Raw genomic sequence first — 27913 nt, 5'->3', positions numbered from 1 at the left:
GAATAATAATGGTCAAGGACTTTAAACCTTGTTATGGATGTACTAAATAATCAGTGGATCCACTTGTGCTTCTGGATTGCCAGTGTAAAAAAGACCTCCCCACTCTATAATCATGGTTTCTCTTCTTTCTTTTGATAGTATCGAAGTGTGGGCTGTCATGGTTCAATGAAACAGCATCTGTATTTCCTGCTTGTGATCCAGCCAGGGTACCCACTCTTCAGCTTCCGGTTCCCCAGCCTCCACCTCTCTTGGGTGGAGACACACGTCTCTATCCTTCCTGACTGAAGTATTTCCAGGCAGCAAAGTTCCCTGCCTACTCTGTCATATTCCAGAAAGGTAGACTGCCTCAGCAGGCCTGCTTTGCCTTCTCTTCAGAGACTGTAAAAAGCTCTTTCTAAATGAGTGCATTTATTTATTCTTAGGGTAAAAGCATTAGAGAGAGAACATATTAAAACAATAAAAGAACCTACACTCATTCTAATAAGCTTACCAGAGATTACTTTGACTCCAGTAGGGGCTGGTGAACAGTTACTAAAACCCCACATAGGCATTTTCTTGTAGTTACCAGCTCATGACTTCTTTTGCTTAGGACAAGAAACCCCGTGAATCTGAGGGTATGTCTATACTGACGGCGGCACTGTTGGCGCTACTGGATCAATTCTGCGGGATCGATTGAGTAGCAGTGAAGACCTGCTCAATCGGTCCGGAAGTCGATGCTGTGAATCTACCCCCCACAAAAAGAGTAACAATGCGTCAACGGGAGGGCATTTCCCATTGGTGCAGCATAGTGGCATGCTGTGGTTAGGAAGTCAACGGGAGATACACAAGCTATATAGAATTTCACTGACAGTGTAGACCAGGCCTGAGAGTTACTCCTTTATGCTGCTTGTCCTTTTGATCCTGGGAATAGGTAATTTGTAGATAAAGGTCCCCTACCCAGGGTAAAGCCTCAAAAAATCAGTCTGGAAGTGGTCATTTGCTTCTCTCTCCTCCCAAGTGTTTCCTAGAAAACGTACTTAACTAACAGTTCATTCTTGTCTTAGCCCATTGCTTGAAAGAGTTCATTGAAGGTCATAACACTTCCCAAGATTTACATTAGTTATGCCTCCTCAACAAGGTACATACAATCCCACAATAACAAGAAAGATACTTAAAGATACTTAAAGATACTTAAACCTAATTCAGTAAAGTTTGTCCAGGATATTGCAGAAAATTGCCATACCTGCCAAATGGTTTAACAGAAATTTGAAAGAAGCCCCTTGATTATATGTCATGGTTTGGAAGAGTATGGAATATTCTTAGACTAAAAAGTCACAAATGAGCTGAGATGCAGGATGAGAGTTTTACAGATCTGATTTGTGATTCTAAAATAGCAAAGAATAAATTAACAGAAGCGAAGACCTGGGAAATACAGAAATATTTTCTTGCAAAACATTTAAAATCTCTAGCTTCTGCTCTGCAGCATAAGAAATTAATAGAAATGATGGCTATAAAACTACTTTTCATGTGTTAGCCCTCCTTCCAAAAATTCCTACAGTGGTATATTCTATTTTGAAAAGCAAAAATGATCTTTTCCTTGTATCAGCTTAAAATCTTTAAAAATATAAATAAAAAACCTAAAACAAAAACTACATGCTTGCAAAATTGCCATGAAAATTTACCAGATCGGTTTAAAAAAAACCCGACTTCCTTGCATCACGATTGATATTAAAAGAAAATATTTTATTCAACTCACCTTTTTTTAATCTGCTCTGGTCAAGTAGATTGTTATAAAACTAGTTTATTAGAGGGGGGAGTTGCTAGTGAGTTTTATATTTAGGTTAACGCTTTTTGTTGTGTAATAAAAGTTTGAAACATCAAGAAAGGTAATTGGTCCAGAATCACAGTTCTGCTGGACTCACTTTACACTGGTCTGCAAAATGTAAACTTGCTGGATGTGAACAGTGGAGGATTCCCCCATGGGTAGGGTAATCATCTGTTAGCACAGGACCCCTTCTATAGCAGTTTCTATACCATCCCCTTCCCAGATACAGGGGCAGTGACTGGGATGCTCTGCATCCATGTGCTTTCTGGCTGCTTGAATGGTTCTATTTTATTTCAGAAACTGGGCCAATGCTGGGAAGCTGGGATTAGTGGAGTATACAGGTGGTTTAAATTTTATCTTTGCTTTCCCTCCCATCCTGTGGTTTAGCTGAGCACAGCTTGGCTGGACAATTGAATCTGCCCCTGGCCCTGGGAAATAACAGAATCTAAAAAAGAGGTAGCTAGTTGTGCACATCCATGAAGGAAGCAATATAAAATGCAGACTATCCATGGTTTCAAATCCTGTTTGCAAGTCACCCAAAATGCAAATAATAAGGTAAAATAAAAATCGTTGCCTGGCCTGATTTCTGTATAAGCTCTGCAGCACATGAATTAAGGATGCGACTGGTGCAGGTGGGAAGTGTTAGGCAACATCCTTTCTACACCGCAAGCACTCATTAAAGTAGCACAGGATATACCAGTTTTATTCCTTGTCTGGTGCTATTCTGGCAACATAAGATACTGGTGACCTGTGGAACTGGGGTAGCCAGGGTCCAGTCCGCACCACCACAGAGAAATGCCCCACAAGGATCTGTAGGTCTGCTGTGTGCCAGTCCAGGCAACATACCTTGCTCTTTTCCTTTCTTTTCGTGCCTATACCCTACATCCAGTGACAACTCGAGGTGCCTGGTTGAGGGAGAGGCAATTTACACAGCCTTCACTTGCATACTTCCTGATCTGCTTCCAGATCTTTCTGCGCTTTGCATGGTGACATTGGATATAGCTGTTAGTGGTGAGGACCGACAAAAAGCTCTTACTTTTTACGGATCAATTTCCTGTTTCCCTCTATGCTATGCTCTCGTCATTAGATCCAGCAAGGGATGTGTGAAGTGTGCGAGAGTCCTAAAATGAGGCCCACAGCTACCCTCTCCCTGTAACTGCAGGATAAGAACAAATGTGATTAAGTGCCAATTTTTGTGGCTGATGACCTCAGTCAAGCAATTTCTGTTCCTCCAGCAGAGAAGGCAAGCGCACAAGCACATATAATATCTGTGTAAAATTTTTATTGATAATGGTGTGTAACTTAAATGTGGGCACAGCTCCTGGCACCTTACTAACATGGCTCTTGGACAAACACCACTGTTAGATTTATTGATTAGCATGGCCCACTCTTCATCAGGAAGACCAATTCCATGTGTTAAGATTTTATAGAGCTTGTATACCTTGCCCTAAGCATGTACCTTGGATCATGCCTTTTAAATGCATGCCTGTCATTTTCCACATTGTGAGGATGGAGGTATATTCAGGATCCAGTTACATGTTGGTGCTGGAAGTTGTGAAATGGCTACCAATTTGCCACATTATAGAATCATGTATTGTAGGATTAAGAACCCAGTGACATAGGGGTTGTCAAGAAAAGCATGGAGTCTTATAGAATAAAAAATACCAGGTCAAAACTTGTAATTTAGTGGTGTGCAAATTACAGATGCCCTCAATTGCTTCTTGTAGGGCATGTATATTTCATGCTAGAGCTAGGAATAACTGTTTTGGCTGACTCCATTTTTTTTCTTCCTCACTCTGTATTTGTGTGTGGAAAAACTTAAAAAGGCATTAGTTATACTAGAAAATGTACTTAAGTGTAGTGTGTTAGCATGGCTGCCTGCTTGACTGCTATAAATTGTTCATGATATGTCTTTTCTTATATGCATCAACCGCAGTTCTTGCTGCAGAGCTGCATGTGATCTGCCTTCTCTCCTGAGAGATAGTAATGTGCTTCAGTTTACTTAGGTTACTGCAGTACAATTTATTTTCTTAGCCTAAGATTCATGCTGCAGCATTTTTCATAGCGTGAGGACTGAACTATTTAATGTTGTAAGTGATGGAGGGTACTCTCTGCATCACCAAGATACATTTTATCTGTGCTCTGTGATGTGTGGTAGAAATAAATCAACTCACATTCACACCATCCCTCACTGAAACTGACGTTAATTGTGACAAGCTAGCAAAAAACAAGGACTTTCAGTTAAAAATCAGCTTTGATACACAAAGGATATATTAGTAAATTAGATGATAAATTGGGCTGATTGCACTATTTATTTTGTATGTTTGTTATGAATTTAGCCTCTTTTTTTCCCTAGTAAATTTTTCATGGACCAGTCCTGGTCTTTTCAAATATATTCATTAGTTTTTGCTGAATAGTTTGAACAAATGATTCTCATATGATGGGTTCTTTGAATTGCTTGCTTTGACAGTTAATTCATTATTTGTGTGCTGTGGTTGGTTACTTCTGTCACAGCTGCTTTTTGAAGCTCCAGCCCTGTCTTTGGCCCTGTCCTCAGCTTCTTGGGATTCCTGTAGGAGTGACTGGTTGTGTGTGGAGTGTCTTTGTGAGCATGACAGGTGTGTAGGAAGGGGAAAGAAGACATGTGGCTTGCTGTCTCTGTGTACGGTTGGCCAGCACTCACATAGATACATACATACAGGGGAGTGAGAAGGATCTACCTCCATGACTGGGGTCCCCTGGGCTGCAGCTCTGAGACCAGCTCACTGGGCTGTGGCTGACTTTCTGTGTCACTGATCTATCAGCATGGCTCTCCCTACCACCACAACCTCTGTCCCTCTCTCAGAAGCTTTCATTTATTGTGCCCCTGGAAGGCCTGGTCCTGACTCTCCAATTCCAGTTAAGTAAGAGAGAGCATAAGTAAGAGACTTGGATTTCAGGGAAGGAGAAGGAATGGGTTTGGACATCTATCTATCTATATATCTGTAACACATACACGTGTTCAAATGTCTCTTTGTGATAGAACCATGAGGACTGAACAGACAGTATTGCTTAGGCTGCTTGAACCTACCATTCCAGTCCTCGTAGGATATGGGGCAGCTCAGCATCTTTCAGGGTTTGGCTCAATGTGCGATAATTTCATATTTTGATCTGTGTAGCATTACTCTTCAGAAGTGATAATTTCCATAATAAAAGTCCATATGCAAATACGTAATAAATAGTTGTTATAAACAATATTTTTTCAACCTACAGTAAAGATTTTTAAAATATATTGGGCTTCATTATGCTCTAATCATCTGTTAAATTTTGTTTTATACAAATTTTGTTTTTGGACAAGAGTGCAGATGAGCGTCTGACACTACTTTATAAATCCTCACTGTGCATTATGGGGTGTCTTCCCTCTAAGGCTTAATGCAGTATTTTTCTGCCTTGCTCTTTATACTTGTCTAATGCAATTCATTACTCACATTAGGATTCAAAACCCTTAACAATTATAAATTCCTTAGTCCAAGCCACAGGCTCTCATCCAGCCAAAGTTACACACAAATAACTTTTGAAGAAATCCTAAAAGGCAGTTTCATTCTACAAATTACCTTCATTTCTCTGGCTTCTGAGTTTGAAGCAGTAGGGCTTTAAAATTAGATCTCCTTCCAGGTTTTGGAGCAGGAATTATAGTTGTTCATTCATGTGGGCTTTGCCTGTCAAATGCTCCTGGAGGGCCACAAACAAATTATTTTACCAGTCCTGATAGGGGCGAAGTTTCCTTCACCATTAAGCCACTGAGTCCCTTCAGTAGTTTGCAGAGGATATAAGGTAAAGTTTGCAGGTCTTGCCCTCTCTTTCCAGGATCCCTTATTTTGTTTTCCTCCAAGCCTTCAAACCTCCAGTTCTTTCTCTACTGTTGTGGTAATATATGCCCAAACTTTCAGAAAATGTAAGAGGAATTACTTGTTTTCCTTTAATGTTCCAGAGATATCAGGAAAAAGTCCAAACCATTCATTCTCAACTTCAAGTTGAGAAACAAGTTTACAAGTCCAAAATCTTTTCATGCAGACCTGGCCAGGACAGGTGATTCTAGCTGTCAATTCTAGCAATTTCCTTGCCTCCTTGGACCAACAAGATAGGAACGTCCATGTGTCTATAGATTTGTGCCACCTGAATTTCTTGAGGTGTATTTGCAGGTTATTTTTTCTATTCTGTTATTCTTGTCTTAGATTTGGCCAGTCCTTCTTGAAGTTTTTCCCTGATGATGGTGATTGATGATGTTTGATAGAAGGTACCCTAAAGGAAAAGGTGTCAGTTTTTGCTATGTTTAGACGATTGGTTACTACTAGCTCCCTCTCAAGATATGGCCTTCTTGTGTTCCAATATCTAGCAAAAGTTTCATGATTTTCTCACGTGGGTTATTTTATATACCCTCTTAAAGTCGTATTTGATACCTGAGCAGGAAAGATGGGTTTAGATCATTCATCAAATTAGCCGTTTCTCTCCACTCACAACTGCATGCCAAGGGGATTCTGCTGATTTTTTTTTTTGTTTGAAAAAAAATATCACTCCAGGCCATCTCAGCTATTGCTTATTCTCATTGCATTGGAAAACTTTAACTGTCACCCACACAACATCTTGAATGGACCAGAGTATCACAGACTTCTACTAGATGATCTTTGGACACTCAGACATATGATATTTGGCCTAAGTATAGTAATATAGGCTTGATATCACTCATCAGGAAAATCACCGAGAAAGTGGTAGTGGAGCCTACTTGCAACATCCTAAAAATAATTTAAGGATTAAGAATTGGGGGAGAGAGGGTGGCAATGATAGTTTACCTTCTTCTGGGCTGGGACAGGGTCAAGATAACCATCACAATAGCAAAAATTATATGTGTTAGGTGGTATATATTATTGAACTCTCAGCAACTTTTGACACCATTGATCATTTCGTGTTGCTGGCTTGTAGACATAGGGAGAGTATTTTTTTAGATGGCTTCTCTCAACAGCACTAAATTTCATTAAATTTTTGGAATCCTACCAAGTAGAAGTTCACTGGATAGTTTTATATCACTTTTCTGTTCAAGATAAGGTCTTCTGGGCTAAGGTTCTAAGATGCCTCAGGAGAAGAATTTTGTAAAATAATAGTTTATTTGTAAGCTCAAGCCTTTGCCAGAAATTGTAGGTTTGCTTCTTTGCTTTTCCTTCTGCTGTACCTTTGCTTCTGCAGTAGTTGGTTGCTGCAGTGTAGAGTATGACTTTATAAACACCTCCTTTTTGGGCAATCAGATGATGAGATCCCACCAGTTACAAGTTGCTGGTGCCTGAGTGTGGAAATAAGAATTATCCACTAATGATTGACAAAAGTGAGATATAGATTTATCTAGAATGATCCACCCTAAAGATTGTACTACAGGCTTTGTTGAGTAACATTAAAATCATTTCCCAGTTGCACTTTGATTTGCCTGTTCATTAATCTTGCTGTCATGGAAACTTGGTCTGTGAAAATAAGGCTGTAAATGGAAAAGAGGGAATTATCCAGAAATAAAAAAACTTTGAAGGGTAGGTAAGAATGCTTGATCTGGAATGTAGGATCTTCATTACCAGGTAGCGAACTCTACTCTTTGTATTCCTATTTGTGAGAAATAAAAAAAAATTCAATGTCATATAATTTAAATAATGGTAATTATAACTTCTTTGTAGAGATTTCTTGTATATGATATAAAGCAGAATAATGTATCTTTTTATTTTAATAAATTAAGGATGACCTTGCAGGATTTGTTTTTTCACTCTTGAGTTATGCTTCATTCTAGCTGCCAGAGAGAACCAACTACTCTATACTACCACTGCCATATAAACGTATAAGGTTTAGATAAATGCAAAACATTTTTATACTGATTAGATAATGCCAGAACCAGGGTGTTGTAAACACATCCATGTTAAGGGGGTATTAAGCATATTTTAGGCAGAGCTGGTGGCAGGGGGTGTCGTCAGGGTTGGGGTAGTGCTTTCCATTTTAAAGTTCTGTTCTTAGGTGCTTATACCTTTGCCACATGTAATTGTTTAACTTAAAATTTTCTAACCTGGGTCTGTTCATCATGTTCAGTTTGGGGTTTTATTTTTTGTTTTTAAAGTTTCAGCAAAAGCAGTCCAGCCATCTCCATGAATGAAGTTAAGGAAAATATAATTAATTTGGCCAATTTAAAAAATGTTTCTTTGAACCATTCTAGCACCTCCATACTTTGGAGTAGGGTACTTGAAATTAGGCAGGAAGAGGGCTGTGGAGGGAAGGAGGTGCCTTGTGCTGTCCCCATTAAATCTGTTGGCTATCAAGTAGTGGAAGCCCACAGAGTTTCAGCAATGTAGCAGCCGTACAGGATAACTTATTTACTGGTCAACTCTGCATTAAACTTTTTTTAAACATATATTTGTTTGATTTACTACTTATGCAGAATATTTTTACGACGTGTGAAGATGGAGGCATTTAAATCTGAGCATCAAGAAAACATTCCTTGTCAATGGCAATCCCTCTCTTCTCTTTCTTTAAACAATGAAAGCACAGAGACAAACAAAGTAAATATAATAAAAAATGAAATCTTTATTTTTGGCTTGATTATAACGTAGTTTACGTTCTTTATGGTAATAGCAATTTCCTGCATGCAGTTCACCAACACATTACAAGTCAAAAGCTTTAGTAAAAGAGTCTACCTTTAACTTGTATATGAAACACAAAATGTCCTGATCTTGATTATACAAGTATGCCATTTTATTCCAGGAAAATATTGTGGATCCCATATTGTATTTAGAACAGTTCTAGCACAGCATGAATCAAAAAGAATAAGAATAGTCTATGTAAACAAACATTGGAAAATAGCAGGGATTCCATGAACTCCATAAAATTCTCTTGAAATTTCTGATGCAAGCAGTGCTAGAAATTCAAACATCCCTCCTGCCTCTTCCACTCACCAGATATAACTATTTGGAAGTAAATAAAGTTGGGTTCCAGTTTTACACAAAATACTTCACACTGAAATGTTTTCAAATATAATATTAAAACAAAATAACCTACAAATACTCACTATTTTCTTTATTTCTTACATTGTGAAGTTCTCCACTGAAAATTACCATGGATAGAAAATAAACAAGTGACTGTGGAAAGTAACTTAAGAAACAGTGATATGAACCCGATGACCATTTTCTTATGTACAAAAATACTGCCAAGTAATATGATTTATTTTTACATTATTTATATATGTTATCACATTTTCAACAGGTTGAACAGTTTGTAGTATGCCCTATACAGTCTGGCTCTACACCAAATAGAAGCCACTTAAAATTTAAAACGCAAAACTAAAGAAGCTGGTAAATAACTGCAAACTATTGCTTAATGATATGAAGGAATGAGGTCTGGTTGAATGATTTAATTCACTTTACCACTGACATATGGCTTCCTATTGTGAAGACTGGACAGTGGAAGGAGCAAAATACAGCAGCAAGGCAATCTTAAACATACATCAATGGAACCCTCCAAACTATCTATAATGGTACAGTATACAACATATTACCTGTTGAAAGTTTGCAAACTACATATACTGTGGTACTTACTTGATGCAATATACTGTGGCATGGCCACTTATTTGTATGCTCAAATATGCACAACAGTGTAAAATAAGTATTTACATAACAGAGGGTGTTTTATCGACCTGTTAGATGTCAGCCTTTCTGAGAGTAGAAGATACCAAACAACACCTCAGGATAAAGTAGAACTTCTAAACAAGTGATTTGTTTTGATAAAGTCACTTTTCAAGGGCAGATTCCATACAATATCTTTTTCTGCAGAACATTTAACAAAAACAAAGACTGTGACTGGAAATTGGGATGAAGTTTGCACTTGCTAATATTTAATGACTTGCATACAAATAATCCATTTCTAAATTCTTGTAAATTACTGGAGACTTTGCAGGCACATAAAGATTTGTCTAGATGCGACAACACAAATAGTTAAAATATCTCAAATTTTAGAGCCACCCTGAAACATGGAAGTAATTAAATCTCTGTTGCTTTGTGTGATGTCATATTTTTTTTCCATGTGTGATCTGTAAGTGCAGCATGCCTTCATGCAAATCAAAAGAATTAGAGAGCAGAGTACCTGGTCCTCGAAACCCCTTCCCTAACATAAAACCCATTTACAAAAATAGTAAACAACCTGTGAATTAAAAAAACACATAAATTCACCACAACCAATTTTGTAAAAATATGGCAAATGTGGCAGTTCAATTACAAACAGTGGATTCAGTTACTCTACTAAGTATTTTGTAATATGTTAAAACATACAAAAATTATAGCTTTGCACACCTTTCATGGTCCCTACAGACTGTAGCCACTGTGTCTCTTCTTCAGCAGCGTCAGCTGTAGTGAAAACAGTAACCTCCTGTCAAGGTTGTTACCCTGTTTTACAGAGTCACAGACTGATGACGAGTGGTCACTGTCTTGTTATAGCCACTGATCGTGTGTGTGTGTGTATGTATATATAAATAAAGGTTTGTGTGTGTGTGTGTGTGTGTGTGTGTGTGTGTGTGTGTGTGTGTGTGTAAATGTCAGTTTGGCATAATCCTCCTACAGGAGTCCTGTTGACACAAATACATCTTTCAAAGGCTGCGAACTATTTGTCACAAACAGAATTCTTAGTTTTTTACTTTTTACTTTCTCTGACAATTTTACCTTTATAGTCTTTTTTCTGCTTTATCTTTTTCATATTTCTCGTTGTCTGGCTTTGTTACACTATCATAGGAAGGGGGAGAGGTTGTAGAGGAGCTCTCATCTGTTTTTTCTGGAGTGGAATTTTCATTGAGTTTATCAATAATCATATCTTTGAGAGGTAGGCCATCCCCTTTGCTTTTATCTTTGTTATACATACAGGAAACTTTTTTAACTTTTTGCTTTAAAAGATAACATTTATAAGCACGCTGAATAACAGTAGCAGATACCTCCTCTTGTTTTCGTTTTAATGTGGTTGTAATTGGTTCATAGGAGACTTTAGAGGGATTGGCTGCCATAAACCGATCTTCCATTTGTATTCGAAGTGTATCCATCTCTCCACTTTCCCCCAAAACACGCTTTGTAAAAGCAAACAAGATGTCAAGGCAGTGAATTCTGTCTCCACTTACCATGGGCAGATCCATTGCAATAAGCTGAACTTTGTTTGGTTTTGCTATAAGAAGAGGAGGATCCAATGAAGCTGCAAAATCAGACAGTTTACTATATTCTATAAACTGGGTTGCATCTGGATCAAATTTTTCCCAAACCTCATAAAACATCTCAAAGTCATCCTCGCTCAAGGGCTCGGCACTTTCTTCCGTAGCAACACTGAAGTTCTCCAAAATAACAGCAATATACATGTTTACTACAACTAGAAATGATATGATAATATAACTGACAAAAAAGAAAATCCCAACTGAAGGGTTACCACAGTCTCCTTTAACAGAGCTTCCTGGGTGATCTTTATGAGGGTCACAGTCTGGTTCTCCACTGTTAAGAATTGGTGCTAACAAACCATCCCAACCAGCTGACGTGGTAATTTGAAAAAGGCAGATCATGCTGTTGCCAAAAGTTTCAAAGTTGAACATGTCATCAATCCCAACTTCCCTCTTAACATAGGCAAAGTTGGACATTCCAAATATAGCATAGATAAACATGACCAGGAAAAGTAGGAGACCAATGTTAAATAAAGCAGGAAGAGACATCATCAAAGCAAAAAGTAGAGTGCGGATCCCTTTAGCTCCCTTAATGAGACGGAGGATTCGTCCTATTCTGGCAAGTCGGATAACTCTGAACAAGGTGGGGGACACAAAATATTTTTCAATCACCTTAGCTAGAAACATACCTGTAAAAACAAAAAATTCATATGGTAAAGTAAATAATTAATACAATAGCAAATAAAATATTTTAACTCCTCATTTATGGAAATATTTGTGTTGCTATCTCAAACTATCAGAACAGTAAGTGCTTGTTTATTTTAAAGGCTGAAAGTTAATATCAATCTTCATGGGGCAGAAGATAGCATTAGTGTCTCATGGACTGTTTTATTTAATTGTGAAAATGTTACATTGGAGGCTGTCAATAGGTGACACTGTGTCTTCCTTCTTTAGAGATTATACTAAAGTAAAGATAAACTGGAGGAAAAGGGAAATGAGTGAGGAAAAAGAGGGTTGCTTATAGCAAAGGTAGCTTGTTCCTATCTAAACTTTGCATCTATTCATAAGGAACCTAGAAACAGAAATGTGTCTCTGAGTGCATTAGTTCTTGCAACTTAGTCTGCTACAAGCCTTTTATATCAAACAGTATAATCAGATGAAAAGTGGGGTGAGTTCATGCAAGTTGTTGGAATTTGTACCTCAGGCTCTCCAGAGTGCTCCAGAAAGCCCCAATGGATGTATCTACATTGCAGTTAGACACCCACAGCTGGCCTGTGCCAACTGACTTGGGCTCATGGGAATCAGGCTAAGGGATTGTTTAATTGCAGTGTAGGTGTTTTGGCTCAGGCTGGAGCCTGGGCTCTAGGACCCTGCTGCAGCCCGAGGCCGAATGTCTACACTACAATTAAATAGTCTCTTTTCCTGAACCCTCCGAGCCCAGGGCAGTTGGGTTTTTAATTGAAATGAAGACACACTGTATGAGATCCATCAGAAAATCTGCAAAAAAAAAAAAAAATTCCACGACACCTTGAAGTGTATTGAATTCTTGCAAATTGCACCATGGAGATTCATTGCCTTTTAGCTGACTGAACTCTAAATATTTAGCCTACATAATAATTAAAAAATCCCTTCCTATTCACATACTTTCAGTTTTGCTAATGAATGTGGACTTGTAGTTACTTTAGTATAAGCAGCTGAATATTTTTGTATTTATTTATAAATGGTAATGCAATATTAATGTGAGAAAAGAACCCTAATTACAGATTCTGACATTTAAAATTACAATAAACTACATCAGATTGTTAAAAATGCTCTTATTTATCAATTTATTCACATTTTGCTCTAAAAATGAAAATCTGAAGAACAGCTATCCAAATCAAATTGTAGGCCACATAACAAATGAGAGAGCCACATATAAAGTATCAAAATCATTAAAGAAAATGTTCACTTTCTGCTCACTTATCCCCTTCAAGAAAGTGAATGGTTCTTACCCACAATGGAGAGAATGACAACCACAAAATCAAAAATGTTCCAACCTATGGTGAAGTAGTAATAACGGAGAGAAATCAATTTCAAGACACATTCTCCAGTGAAAAGGACAATGAACACCAAGTTTATCCGTTGTAAAATAGTTTCCATCTCATCACTCTGGTCATCAGTTTCTATCATCATTGTGACCATGTTAAGGCAGATAAGAATCATGATGCTGATGTCAAATACTTGTTTTGTTACGAAATCAAAGACCATGCCTTGGAATTTGTTCTGCAAAAACAAAAACAAATACTATTTATAGTTTGAAAATACATCTTTCTTTACAAATTGCAAATCGGGAAATAATTCCCTGTAGCTTAGCAGGCATTAGCTTTGTAGAACAGGAGTTGGTAAACTGATCGATCCTCACAACGCAGAGGGTAACTTATCCTTCCCCCCCATTCTGAATTGTGGCAAAACAAGTTGTCAGAGGTGAGCAAGAAGGGAATCACTATTGGCTGGAGGGGCCTGATGAATCTCAAACCAGTCGTGGTGACAATTATGTATGGAAAAAAGATTGATCAAAAGCCATCAGGAACCCTTTTTTGCCGCTATGTGCTCCAGGAACAGGAAATTTTATTTCCCAGCCTATGTTCTGTGTAACTGCCCTTTACTGATTGTGGTCAGTGACTCTAGTTAGATGATAAGGTTATATCCCTTACTTACTGACTCTATCACCCACTGTTGTGTGTTATTTAGTTGGCTGTTTGATGACTATGTACATCCTTCCAATTTGACTACTATTTAATTTGCGATAGTGGATAGCTTCTGCAATAAGTATTGCTATTTTCCAAAAGTTATAGGGGTTGTGTGGAAGAGTTCAGCAAACAATACTGCAGGATGTCAGGTAGCTCACATAAAAATTTAGACACAGGTGGAAACTGAACCTCTTTGAACACAATCTCGCCTCTTCCCTGACATGCCCTCCTTAGTTGTCTTTGAGGTTGGGAGTGATTAGGGTCTGCTTTCCTCTGTCTTTGTCTTCATAGCACACCAAATTGCTCCTATCACTCTCCCTGATTGTAAGTCTTTAGGGAACCCCCAGAAAGGGCCAGTGCATCTCCATTTCCTGCAAAGGTCTTCTGAAGTGGGAAGGGCAGGAAGTCAAGGTTGGGAAGTAGTCCCTCTCTCTCCAAGATAGCAAAAGCCAATAAGCAGCCCAGATTGACTGCAGGGGCCCTGGGACTCAGCTTAAGTCAGGTAGTGAAATTTAGCACAAGTACCTAGAGAATACCCCTTCTCATATGACCAATGTATATGGTTTTAAAGAAAATATGAGAACAGTCCTACTTATTCAAATAAGCTAACTCACAAAAAAAAAAAATGGGGGCAAGGAGAAAATTCTCCCTCTTTAATGAAAATAATAGGGAAAAATCAAGTATATACTGTACTTACAGCTGTAACCCCTACATGGAATTTGCCAGCTCCTGAAATATGTCCAGAGAGCAGACTAGTTTTAGTTTCAGTTTTGAGCTTGGGAGCTTGAAGACTCAAGAAGCAGAAGAGCTCACAAAGTGGCTGATTAACTCCATCTCCCCGCAAAGGGAAACTTTGAACTACTGTGGGAAGGTTGCACAGATCAGGCAGTTCAAATTCTGTGTCCAGAGTGGCTAAGATCCCAGAGTGATCGGAGCCAGTGAGCCTGGTAGCAGCCAGGAGAAGATTTTGCTCCACCCAGGGGTGAAGTAAAGGGATCCTTTTTTGTTTAAGACGGCCAACATTCACAGCATTGCAGCACTCATCTCTGGACTTCTCCCCAGCATACTATCTACATGGGAACTACTAGGGAGGGAGCTGGGGGGAATGGGAAGATTGGTGAGCATTGGGAGGTTGGGAATTAGTTGATTATGAATGTTTAGTTCTGACTAGTTAACCCTAATCTTTTCTTCCCCGGGTCCTATTTTCCTGTTCTCAGTAAAGTCCCCTTTGTTACATTGTTATTTTGGGTGTGTCATTCCTTTGCTGAGCTTTGAGTTGTTCCTTGTGCATTGTGTTTTATACTTCTTGTATGTTAGTAGCATTATTCATTTTCCCAAGGGACAGCACCACTTGTGTCTCAAGCACAGGGTGGAGTCACCTTGAGTGGATGCATTACATATCAGAAAAAGAACTCAGGACCCAACCTATGTGAGGAGAGGGAAGAAGCCACTCCCAAGTGGCAAGCATCAGGGAGGAGGCTTGAACCACAACTTGTGGGAGGGGCTATACAGCCTAAAACCATGTCTTAAAATGGGTATTTAATGCAGAAGGCATGAAAATAAAGTGACTCCTACCGCTGGCCTTGGTATTGGTTTTTGTGGTTTCTTGGACCCCAATTTTTTCATTGCATTGTAATATTTCTTCTGTTCTTCTGTCATAAATATGTCTTGACCTCCAAAGTAAGGAAATAAAATCAAAGCTGGTTACAACGATGTTTACAGACATAACCTCTCACTATCGTATGTCACTATATAATTTAGTGATGGACATTTGAGTTTAGATTTGATTCATATACTAAAGGGGCAATTTTCAGGTATCATACGAGTTTATTGAACAGCTCTGTCAACACAAAGTATATCCCGATGATCACTTCCACTGGCATTTGGAAGATTTCTCTAATGTTTGCAAAATCACTTCTCCCTTCCCCAAGTAACATAAGACCCGCATAGCAGTTTCTGCTCTGACCTGTTCCCAGTCCGACACTGAGCATGTGTCTGGAGGAAAGGGGCATGGCTAGGGCATTTCTGTGCCCTCCGAGTCTCTGACTGCTGGAATGACTCTTCGGCTCACAGCGAGCCAGGTATAAATTAGAGCATCTCTGAGGCTTTTCTAATTTGTGCCAAGCCTGTTCCTGGCTTGCTGCAGGATTGGGGGCTTATTGTTGGCACAAAACCACCTTTGAACCATCCTTTGCCTCATTCTTAAACTGTTTCAAGCACAGTTTGGATGCAGGCCACCATTGAGATCATTGTCTATACAGTTAGTTTAAGAAAAAAGCAAAATGGGGAGATACTGAGAGGGGAATATAGAGGATTCTGTCATAGGAAGACATGAATTAAAAAACCAAACAAACTGGAGCCCCGCCCCTTCCTCCCCCCCATTCTTAAGCTTTGTCTACACTAGGAGCACTTCACAGGTATAAGAATACCGTATTCTGTACCAGGAAAGTGCTTCTAATGTAATGCACCCATACCAGTAAAAGCTGCGCTTTATACTGGTATAGCAAAAGTAGTGCACCGGAATGAAACAAGCTACTCCAGTAAAAGTGCAGTTTTGCTGGTTTAAGTGCATCTGTACAAGGGGCTTCTGCCAGCCTTCTGTAGATAAAGCCTAAGATTTTCAGGGCCTGTTATTTTTCTTCGTATTAGCCTCCATTTTGCAGATCAAATGCTACCAGTCAAATGTCTGACTACTTGATTTGTGGGTGGTTTCAGCATTCCAGTATTTGTGTTAGTTGATTATGGACACAGTTAAATGGAAGTTCAATGTTAAAGTTTGGCTGTCAGTGTCTACTAAGCTGAAGGCTTAAGCCTCAAGTCATGGCATTTGCCCATTGAAGCATTTGAAGAAGCTGCAAGTTGGCCTGCAGTTGTTCTGAAGAGAGATGCTGAGTGTTTAAAGATGTTCTTTAAAGGAATGTTTTTATAATTCACACCTGAGTTTTGCCTTAGACTCAGCTGGGAGTAGAATGTAAAGGTTTTATCTCATTAATTGATTAGAGTGGCCTCAACTGAAACCAAAGGATTTTCACACCAAATACAGTCATTTAAGATGATACTCAGGCTGTATGTTCCACCAGACACTTGAAGAATTAAGATGCTAAGGATCCTAGGGCCTCCAATTATTTTTAATTAAATTATTTTAAAATTCCTTGAAAGTTCAACAGATTCAGAGAAGAAAAATGTTCCCATTGTTTTCTTATCTTTTCTAACCTTTTCAATTAACTATAAATTAAAGGGGGATTAAATGTGGTTTACAGGATCCTCCCATCACCTGTAATTGAACAGGTCAGAATCATATGGCTCATTCCAACAAATCCTTAATAAGCTTTACTCATGTGAGTAGTCCTGTTGGGATTGATGGGACCTCTTATTAAGGTTTGTAGAACAGGATTTGTAGTTGCTTTCTTGTTTTTTCTATTTTATTTATGTTATATACACCCAGCGTGTGTTACCATCGAAGCTGGAAGGTGTAATATCCAGCCTGAAGAGACATACCCACGCTAGCTCTGATAGAACTAGCTGCAGCAGTGTGAGCAGTGGGGCAAGTGCCGAGAATGTGCATACGGCAGTGAATGGGATTGTACTCGGGGTAGTTAGTCCCTCCCACTTCTTATGGCAGTACTTCATTGAATGATAAGTATTTAAGTAGTAAGCACATCTGATTAATTTTAAAGAGGGACTTTTTCCAAGAGCATAACTTTCCACCTAATCAGAATAACATATACATTCCTCTTTTGCTTATTTATTGTAAGTCTTCTTGCACTATTTGCAAATTACTGTGAACATATTTGTGTTAAACAAGGGCTTATTGTTGCCTGTGTTCTCTTATCTTCTTGCAGTGAAGTCAAAATACTGAAATTATGATGTTGTAGTCATATCCATGGCAGCAGGTTTTTACATAGTAAAAACAGGATCAGGCAGAATGTGAATTTATTTAGATACTTGAAATAATTTGTGTGTCCATCATCTTTACACAGAATAAGTCATTCGTTCACTGTAAGGAATGTCTAGAAAGGAAAGAGCCTTGGGGGGGAGGGCGGGGTTCATGGTTTTTATTATATTTTGTTCACTTTTAAACCAGTAATTAAGTATTTGAAATACTTATCTTCTTTTTTTGTTGATTGAAGTTATCTATGATGACACCAATGAAAAGGTTTAGTGTGAAGAATGATCCAAAGATGATAAAGATGACAAAGTAAAGATACATGTACAGGTTGTCCTCATACTTAGGCTGATCTAGTAGCTATAAAACATTATACATAATATATTATCTGCATGAACGCTGAGAGTCAAACATTTCATTTAATTCATAAAGCAACAACTTGTGGCAAGAGGAGATAAATAGAGATACCACTTAGTATATTTAACTACTTTATCTTAGCAGTATATTTAATTTGCCAAGCAAAGTGAAGCTCTGCACTCAAGTTGATGGACTTTCTCTCTGTCTCTGTCTTTGTTTGTGGGGAGAAGGAAATGGGGACACACAATTCCCAGCATAGGGTAAGAATGGGGAACACTGGTATGTGGGGAGGAGGAAGCAAGGACTAGCACACACATCAGCTTTCACTATGTCTGTGATTGATGGCAACCATTAACAACTTCCAGCATAACAACTCAAGTTTAAACATTTATATATTTGCATAATGTTCTTCCATCAGGACATTTTTACATCACCATCCCAATCTGTTTACTCCTATCCAAATCTCCTTGGAACCTTTCCTCTCTCATCCCAGTTTCTTTATCAACCAAGTGGGATAAGTGCTTTCAGTTGGCACTTGACAACTGTCCCTTGTTATGTCAACTCTATTAGCTGGGATAGGCTTTGCCCATTACTTTCTAATAAGGAATTGATTAGTCACAACTGTTCCAGCCTCAGCTTCCACAGTTACATTCTCAGTTTCTGAGAGTAACCAAGCTAAGATGCTGTCTCCTCCCCTCGGATACCTTCTTACATGCTCCTCAATCCTGAAAAGTGATTTGCACTGAAAAAGTTGGGTAACGTACAGTGCTCAGCCTACATGAGCAATGAAGTCTGACCCTCTAATTATCGATTTTGAAACAAGGTTGCATGTTCCTCTATATTAAATGTATGCATTTCCTGAATATCACTTTTTTTTAACAATTCACACAGATGATTACCAAAGAAGTCATTAATTCATCACCATTTGAGGTCTTTAAATTGAGACTGAATGTTTTTCTAAAAAATAGACTAGTTCAATTACAAATTATTGGGCTTACCAGAAATAAGGAAAATTAATTCACTCCACTGCAGGAATTACCATGTAAAATTCTATGGCCTATGTTATGTAGGAAATCTCGTTAGTTGATTACAACTTTGAACTTAAAATCTGTGAATCCATGTTGTTACTGTTGAATATTTTAATTTAATTTAATATTTAAATACAAAGCAATATAGCTGTTTAAATTTCATTACATATGCAGAATGTCAGTCTATATTCAACCAATATAAATGGCCTTAAAACTTACATCTCGTGAATCAACAGCGGCATACATAATATCCATCCATCCTTTAAATGTAGCCTGTAAATAGAACACAGGTGGTTATTTTACCTGTAAAAATCTAGGCCCTACAAAATGACTAGAGCACATTACTTAATAACCTTTTTAAAAAAAACAAATTTATGCTAGCACTGTTCATGCCACAATTAAAAACCCTCCTATAATACAATATATCTATTTAGTATTAGTCTCCTACCTGTTTTCATAAATAGTTATCAGATATTCTAAAAATGTCCCAATCATATGTATGTCATTACTTCATCCCTTTACCATGCACCATATGTGGTCCTTGATCTTTGCTAAGAAGCCTCAGTGATATCATTGGAAGTTTTTTGTATGGAATAATTATTGCCCATTTTAAGTAACAGTATTGGATAGAATGAGTATAACCATTGAGTACCATAAAATGTGATTTCTAATACTTCACTATTCATTTAATATATGTATAGAGTCATGTTATAAATATTAATCCAGTAAGAAGATTATCAGTATTTAGTACATTTGTCGTCATTAAAATATTTTGAGAATTATTGCTTTTGCCTAAATTATGTTAATTTGGTTTTCTCTGAATTAAATATTTGTAAATGGCAATTGTACAGATTTTAGTGGCAACCAATTTGTCTCAGCCATGCAGAAAGATAAGGCACAAAGGATGTGGTTTAACTAGGCCACAACTTTATTAACTGAACTCATCTGGAAACTATCTGGCAATAATTTGTCCAGGCAGGTCATCCTTCCTTCCATAATTTGTTCATAGGGTGGAGGGTTGCCATCAGGCCTCCAGAACTGGATCCTTCCTGTTGCTGGAATCCTACCACCCTCTCTTTATATAAGGATTCAGTGGCTATAGAAACCGGGGTTGTCTACTTGTTGAATCAAACATTAGGAGCCCCAACCCCATTCCCTAGTAACTTCTTTAGGTGAGACATTCCCCTAACTCCACTTCCAATTTCGGTCTACCAGGGAACTGGACCCTCCACCTCATTGAATGAGTATCTGCACTGGACAACTGCTAAATTATGATAACTTGAACTGTATCTCCTAACATAACCAACAGGTCCCTGAACTGTGCGGAAGGCTAAAAAACCCACGCTGTCCCAGCCAATCTGGCAGTGAGGGGAAAATTCCCAGTCCCAACTAGGCGACTAGAACAATGCCCAAAGCTGACTCAGAAAACCTGATCCTACTGCAATCCCAGGGATGGGAGGTTGGTTGCTGTTGTTTTGGGCACATAATGGCGCCCTGGTCAGGAGAAAGGGCATATGTGCCTTCTCCTTGGGTGCATAGGTGCTAGTGGGTTCTGCTGCACTCCTCAAACCAGCCAATCAGTTAGGATGCCTGCCCTCTTCCCCACTCCGTTTTCCCCCTCCAAAACCCACGAGGAACTGAACTCCCACGAAAAGTGGGGAGTGGGACAGGGAGGGAAGAAGACCCTTAAAGAAGCCACAGAGCCCTCTTCCTTGTGCCAGCCTGGACTAATTCTCCCTCCCACCCCAGGAGGTACAATTGTATTGTGCACCATCAAAACACTTCCTTTTAGTTTTTTAATATTAGGGACTATCAGTGTGAGAAGGTATTCCATATACTTAGAATGGGGCATCCCTCTAGTACCACTAATATCTTAATTACAGGAAACGTAATATGAGTCTTTTTAAGGGTACTGACTGAATATGAAGAAATTAACCTGATTTTTGCTGAAAGTTGCCCATTTCTCTTGTATGTTTTTTTCAAATACAGCAATATAAAATACATAAATTCACTTACTACTTGAAGCAGAGCAAGATACCCAGCGCCTACATTATCGAAGTTTACTTTCACATTTTTCCATCGGGCACTTTCATTCTTTTTTATGAGGTCCTCGCACTGAGTATAATTGTCAACATCACTGACATTAAACATCTCACCAGTTGTGGTGTTAACACAATGGTAGAACTTGCCAGCAAACAGATTTACTCCCATGATGCTGAAGATTAGCCAGAATATCAGACAAACCAGAAGCACATTCATGATGGATGGAATTGCTCCTATCAGGGCATTCACAACCACCTAGCATACAAATTAAAAACAAAAAAGTCTCAATATATCTTTTGTAATTAAGAATCACACAGTGTTCCATTAATATTTCTATAAAACTAACACTCAGATTTTTTCTGCCTATATTTTATAATGAAATACTTTAGCAAACATTGAAAAAAATAATATATATAATGAAACTGAAAAAAGCAAGAACTAAGAACTACATGGAAAGCAAGACAGGGCAAAAGTATGAAAAGAAATTAAAGAAAACCTGGTAGTGATAAGATGGAACCTTAGAATTTGTGTGCTCTAGAAAAAAGAGAGAAAGAAATGTTAAATATTAACAACATAAATCAAAATCTATAAACTTTGCAACAAAATATAATGTTTAAATAAATGTAAAGAATGACTGATGATGGAAGACTGAGCAAAAGAATTTTGCACATAAGCTAGGCAATATTGATTACTTAATTTGCAGATTGAATTAAAACATCAGGAATTATATACATTTATCCACATACTGCTATTCTAATATTCACATAAAAAGTTTGGCAGCTCTGGATTATACATTTAATTTTGATATCATGTAATTAATTTCAAACCTTGGTCTAAAATAATCTTCATATTCATTGGATTTAATGAGTGCAAAGAAATTCACACGTCTATTAATTTTTTTGGCTATGTTTAATTTATATACAATTAAGCAATACTACAGGGGAAAGTGACTGTAAAAGATCAGACCAACTGCAACTGAGCAAGAGGTTATTTGAATTATATACAATGATTCTATTTTACTCTGAAAAAATTCAGCAGCTGAGGAAATAGCAAAGCATCTGTCAGCTAATTCACACTCAATTGTGAGATTGGTGAAGGTTTTAGGTAGTTTAATTTTGCATCCAAAAACCACTGAAATAAAGAGGAGTTTTTCCATTTATTTCACTGGGCTTTTGTTTGGGCCTATGTGGTGTGGTAAAGAGCTAATATTTTATGTAGTTGCTGGGTACAAAGGATCTATCAGTTGGTATCAGTCATTAAATATTAAAGTAATACAGATGGATTATAAGGGAGTTTTGTAGAAGTTGAATATTCCAAGGTGAAGGTTAACATTTGAATGTTATCCATTTTGTTACGAATCAGTTTTTTCAGGAGTTGGCAGAAATCTGCCACTGCAACAGAGATAACTGCTGATATGTTAAGCAGTTTGGCAAGATATGGAAATCTGAATAATTTCCTAAACAGGAAAGAATTGGAAGACTGTGTGGGAAGAGAGGCAAGGTGGTGGAGTCACACATGCTCATCAAAATTAACTTGATCCTTAGGAGAAACATACACAGAAAAACTCACAGTTGAGGGATAGCAAGTAAGAGAACTCTGCTCCCATCTCTCTTCTCCATTTTCACCCCTCCTTTCCTCTTCCATTTATTGAGAGCCCTCCATTCACTTCCTATCCCACCTGAGTGCCTCTCAGAAATACAGAAATGTGTGGTTTTCCCCCCATTCTAGCTGGTAGGGAGTCTCATGCTCCTGACATACCTTACATCCCACTCCTGGCCAGCCTCTTTACTGCTATGTTGCTTTGTGTCCCATGTCAGTTCTGACACATGAGGTGGAGGATGGAGGCTGGCAGCAGAAGCAGATGGAATAAACCTCCCAGGAAGACTGGGGAAGGAACTGGAGTTTCTCAGTTTTAAAGACAGTCTCTCCTTACTCAGGTGCCTAAACCCAATGGGAATTATAACAGCTTGAGGGCTGGAATAACTCACTTCTGTAGTCATGAGTGGGTATACTCTTAAGTCTGACCTGCAAGAAGTAAACTGTGTATGTAAACCCTGCTCAGATCCCTTTCTCTCACACACTTGCATATGCTCTGTCATAGGAGTTCTGTGCAGTAAACCCCAGTATCCTTATTTAAAATCTGATTGCCATAAATAGTAGAAAGACAGTAGCCACAAGATATGCAGTTATGCAAGCTCAGTGGCCACAATTTTTACTTTTTTTTTCTTAGCAGGAGTGAAATATAGAAACTATGCTTCTTTCAGTCATTATCAGTAAATGTGTTAGGAATTAACAATGCATTATTGCTTCTTGGTAGTTCCTTAATGTTTTACACAAAAGCTCTGTAATTAGCTAGGTGGTAAATTAACCTAAAAATGTGTGATTGCTTGCAAATGCTAATGCTTGCGATTGCATATAAGTTTAGTTACGTGATAAAGCATCCTACTGTAGATACTGGGATGCAGTAGAAAAGAATATAGTGTAAATATTTCAGCATGGATTTCCCATTATTCATTTTGTATGTATGCTTTCTGTTTATGCATGGATTATTTCAGGTTGTTTCATTTGTCTCACCCTCATCCCTTCAAATCGCGACAAGGCTCTTAGAGGTCTCAAAGCTCTTAGTGTCCTAAGCGATTTAATGGCACCAAGTTCAGAATAGCCCAAAGCATTGGCTATTAGACTAACCAACGAGACCTACAGAAAAAGAGAAAAACAATAATTACTCATTTCCTGAATCTGTTGATATTAGGATATAATATGTGTTACATGGGTTTCTGAAGACGAATAAAGATTGGATCCCTTTCTACACTATCCCTTTTTTAACAGTAGGAAATATTTAAAAAAAAAAAATATTGAAGAAGGGAAAAGACTTTTAGGACCCCTTTTTTTTTTTTTTTTTTTTTTTTAAAACCTTTGTTGGCATAAAAAAGTTCTTAAATTTTCACATATTTTGTTGGAGAGCCAAGGAACCATAATGAACCTAACGAGGGCCTGTTTTAAAAAAAAAAAAAAGTATACGTTAATTTTTACTGCTTGCCAATTTGCCTTTAGCTCTCCTTATCTGGTTAGAGTTCAATATCTGGACACAGCTCACTGTTCTCAAAGGATTAAGTTTTCAAAAGTGCCTACGTGTCTTAGGGGCTTGAGTTCTACTGATTTTTCAATAGGTTTTAGTCAGTTTCAAAAATTTTACCCAAGGTATTTCATAAGGATACTTTGTACCTTTTTCTGTGGATTTTTAAGTACTTTGCAGTTGTGGCTAAGTATTATTATTTTCATTTTACAGAGAGGCTAAGTAACTTGCCCAGAATCAAGCAGTGACAGGCTAATAGAACAGCTAGGACTAGAATCTGGTTCTCATAACTTCTGGTCCGCTGCTCCAACTGATATATCATGATGCTTCCCTACAGACTTTCTAACATAAGTCACTTTTCAGATATTCACTGATATGACAATAAGGAATTGCCCTATATGTGCTAAAATAGTATCCCCATTTTATTTTTATATATAAACAGAAATTACTTTAACCACAAATATGGGAGTTAAAAGATCATGCATCTAGAAATGACCATCTGAGAGCAGATAGTAATAAAACAGCTGATTAATTCTATTTTGCTATATAGAATAATCCTACTGAAAGTAATTTTGTAATTAGTTCATTCATCGTACCTTTCAGCTGAATTATGTCTAAGGAAGAATGTATTTTTATCAAAGGAAAGTTATATCATTGCCATAATGGATAAGATTATAAAGGAATTTACTGTGCCTTACAAGTGTATTAGCAAGAAAAATCTTACTGGTGACTCTTCAGTAATAAGACAGAATAATATTATTTCTGTCATTAGAAGGCAAATTTAAAATAATCTATTTGCTCTCTAAATCTATAATGAAAAAGTACTTTTTATACTGTGCCACTATTAATATATTCTAGAAGTGACAAAATGTAGAATGCATTGTATTTTGAGCAAAATATTTATAATTCATTCCTATCAACAAAAGATAACCAGACCGAGAAGAGGGACAATAAATATTACTGAAAACACAGCACTCTTTGTATGGATTCAAGAGTCAACTATAAACTACAAAAATATTAAATACATCCACAGTTTAGGAGGACAAGACACCTCCTTTGAAACTGTTCCCATACTAATGGCAGATTCATGAACTACCCCTCTCCCACACTGGCCCCAGTTCTAGGATGCTCCCAGCCCTCTCTCTCAATTGAACAAGAGTGAAATCCTCAGCTTGTGTAAATAGGTGCAGCTCCATTGAGTTCAGTGAAACTGTGCCAATTTACAGCAGAGAGGTTGTGGCTGTTAAGGTCATTTCTCAACCTAGTTCATCTGCAAAGTGCTTTGTGCTTACTTGTAGAGTCCCCAGCCTCGTTCTAGAACTCTTACTTTCGTGCCTTGTTAGTTTCTCCATAAAAAATATTGATTTTAGTGTAAATTACAACTGTATGATTGAGCTAGTCAGGAAAAGAAGATGGACAAAGTGAGATGACATAATTTTCTTGTAATAATTAATATTAGTTTTATAGTATATGTAGTGTGAATACTTACTGTAATCCATACCTTATACTGTTTAGGTATCCTAAGTTTGAATTTCTGGCACCAACGCTTTTACTGCTTACATAAGAAAATAGCTTACCTTTTAATACTTTAGCAATCAGAAACTCTTGTTTTTTAATTAAGAAATGTATGCGTATAGTATTGATAGTGGATATTAACAAATTCAATATATTGGAATAAACTTTTAAACTCTTCCTAAAAATATTAGTAGAAAAGTGAGGGTCAGGGATATTTGGGAATATGGATCTCCCAATACAAGTCTAACATTTTGAAAAAAATTTAAAAACTTTTGGTAGGCATTTAGTGCCCCCAAGTTGTAGGTCCTCTCAAAACCTCATTATGCCTCCAAAACACCATTGCAGGTGTAATCTGAGAGGAAACCTAGATCTCCCCCACTATAGCAGCAGGAGGGAAGGTGGAGAAAGGACCAGCGATACAAAGGGGGCATGTTCAACCACTTCCACAGCCCAACACTCAGAGGGAAGTACTGCAGGAAGAGGCAAGCATGTCGATTATAAGCTGCAGGTGAGAAGTGGTAAGAGGGAAGGGGAAGGAAGCCTGCTATGCTGAATGGAAAGAAAGCTAGAGAGGGAGAAGCAGGCAGGACAGAACTTTTGGGAAGAAAGGGGAGTGTAGTCTTCCAGCTCAAGCCAAAGAGAAAGTGTTTTCTGGGACCACAGCGCAAGACTGAGAACAGTATCAGAGAGTCCAAAGTTACTTATATTCCACAAAAATGTGGTGTCCCTTTACTTTTGTTGTTGAAAATTATTTAATCAGAAATGAAGAATCATGAAACTGAGGTGATATGAGGAGATATTTACTCCAAAGTAGTGAATCCCTCAGCCTTTTAAGTGCTGAAAATATATGCTTTTTGTGTGTTGTTTATTCTGGTTCTCTGTCATACATTGCTTTCCACCTTTGGGCTGTTGCAAGTTGAGAGGTACACTCTGGGAATCATAAAGCCAAAGGAGAATAAAAGTTGGGCACTATAAAAATCAGATGATGCTATTTACTTGCCTTTACCTGCTTCCTGCAACAGCCATATTGTGGTTATAGATCAAAGGGACATAAGAAAATGCAGCTATAAGTAAAATTGCGCGCACACAAAAAAAAGGCATGTGAAAAATCACAAGGAATGGTAATGAAGCTAAAGCTTCAGGATGAGATTTTAAAAAACGCTCACCGTTAGCTACTCTGTTACCACTAAAGTGAGTGTATTTGAAAATCTGACCCATAGCGAACAGAGCTGTGAGAATAATTCATAACATTCATTAGTAGATGAATTTAACTTCTTTCTGTACACAAATTGTCCACAAATAGCTTGTGATTCTCTCAAGTCTGTTTTTCTAAAGTTCTAAATAATTCATTCAATATTTTTTGTGAATAGTTGGTAGTCTACACTTTGTTCCTTGCAAGTATTCAAAATTTATTTTGATTAGACACATAATTCACAATGTGGTCCCTGAGTGGTTAAGCAAAACTATTAGAATTAGGTTTCCTGTGTAAATAGTCATAATTATGAATCAGAAATTCACTTTCAGCAAGGGTTTTGCAATAATTATCTTAAAATTGGCTCTACCATAGATTTCCTATGTGTGCAAGTCACTTCATCTTTCTCTATCACTATTTCCCAACTATAAGCAGAGATAATACTTCCTTTCTCTAGCCCTTTTTCTGTCTTGTCTATTTAGGGCAGGGATTGTCTGCTGCTCTGTGTACATACAGTACTAGAGATTACTTTCCCCACCTAGGCTGTGCTGTGAGGTGAGCATCAGGAGCTGCTGCTGTCTTCCTTCCCCTAACGCAGCCCAGGTAGGGAAAGTGACCTGAATGCATGGAGCCCTGATGTTGCCCCCCGCCTCCGCAATCCTCTAGGGGTGCATGGAGGAGCAGCATTCAAGGCGGAAGCAAGCAGCAACACCAGCGTGCAGATCAGTTTCCCTAGGGGGTGCAGGGGTTGGGGGCAAAGGGGACACAGTGCAGGGGTTAGGAGTGGGGATGTGTGGGAAGCCCACAAAGGCCAGGCGTGAAGGGGGAGTGGGGAGCCTATGAGGGTCAGGGGCAAAGGGGGGGTGCCTCTGGAGGTCAGGGAAATGGGGGAGTCCCCATAGGGGCCGGGGAGTTGCACTCAGAGGCTTGCTATATAAAAGGGGTCACCAATACAAAACATTTGAGAATCACTGCTATTGCTGTTGCTGAAAAAGCACCAAAAACTCTACACCAAGTATGCTGTTTAAAAAGAATCCACTGGAGCCTTCATTATTTAAAAAAAAAAAAAAAGAGCAGCTGAATCATGAACTATTGCTCA

At 38.1% G+C, this 27913-nt stretch overlaps 1 protein-coding gene across 1 annotated transcript in view; it reads right to left on the bottom strand.

Moving 5' to 3' along the window:
* Positions 1-10416: 10416 nt before the first annotated feature.
* Positions 10417-27913, bottom strand: part of LOC137153695 (sodium channel protein type 2 subunit alpha-like) — a 109189-nt gene continuing 91692 nt past the window's right edge. Inside the window, exons 21-27 of the mRNA XM_067549344.1 lie at positions 23606-23728; positions 21005-21286; positions 19208-19261; positions 17826-17963; positions 15293-15397; positions 12980-13250; positions 10417-11677 (exon numbers count right to left, since the gene is read on the bottom strand). Coding sequence (XP_067405445.1) covers positions 10518-11677; positions 12980-13250; positions 15293-15397; positions 17826-17963; positions 19208-19261; positions 21005-21286; positions 23606-23728 — 2133 coding nt within the window. The 3' untranslated portion in view covers positions 10417-10517. The remainder of the gene's footprint in view (positions 11678-12979; positions 13251-15292; positions 15398-17825; positions 17964-19207; positions 19262-21004; positions 21287-23605; positions 23729-27913) is intronic.

The sequence above is a fragment of the Emydura macquarii genome, unplaced genomic scaffold (assembly GCF_026122565.2).
Source record: "Emydura macquarii macquarii isolate MOO-44397 ecotype Brisbane River unplaced genomic scaffold, CSIRO-AGI_Emac_v2 contig_1253, whole genome shotgun sequence".
Lineage (NCBI taxonomy): Eukaryota > Metazoa > Chordata > Testudines > Chelidae > Emydura > Emydura macquarii.
The sequence above is the reverse complement of the archived record's forward strand: the minus strand, read 5'-3'. Positions and strand labels throughout refer to the sequence as shown.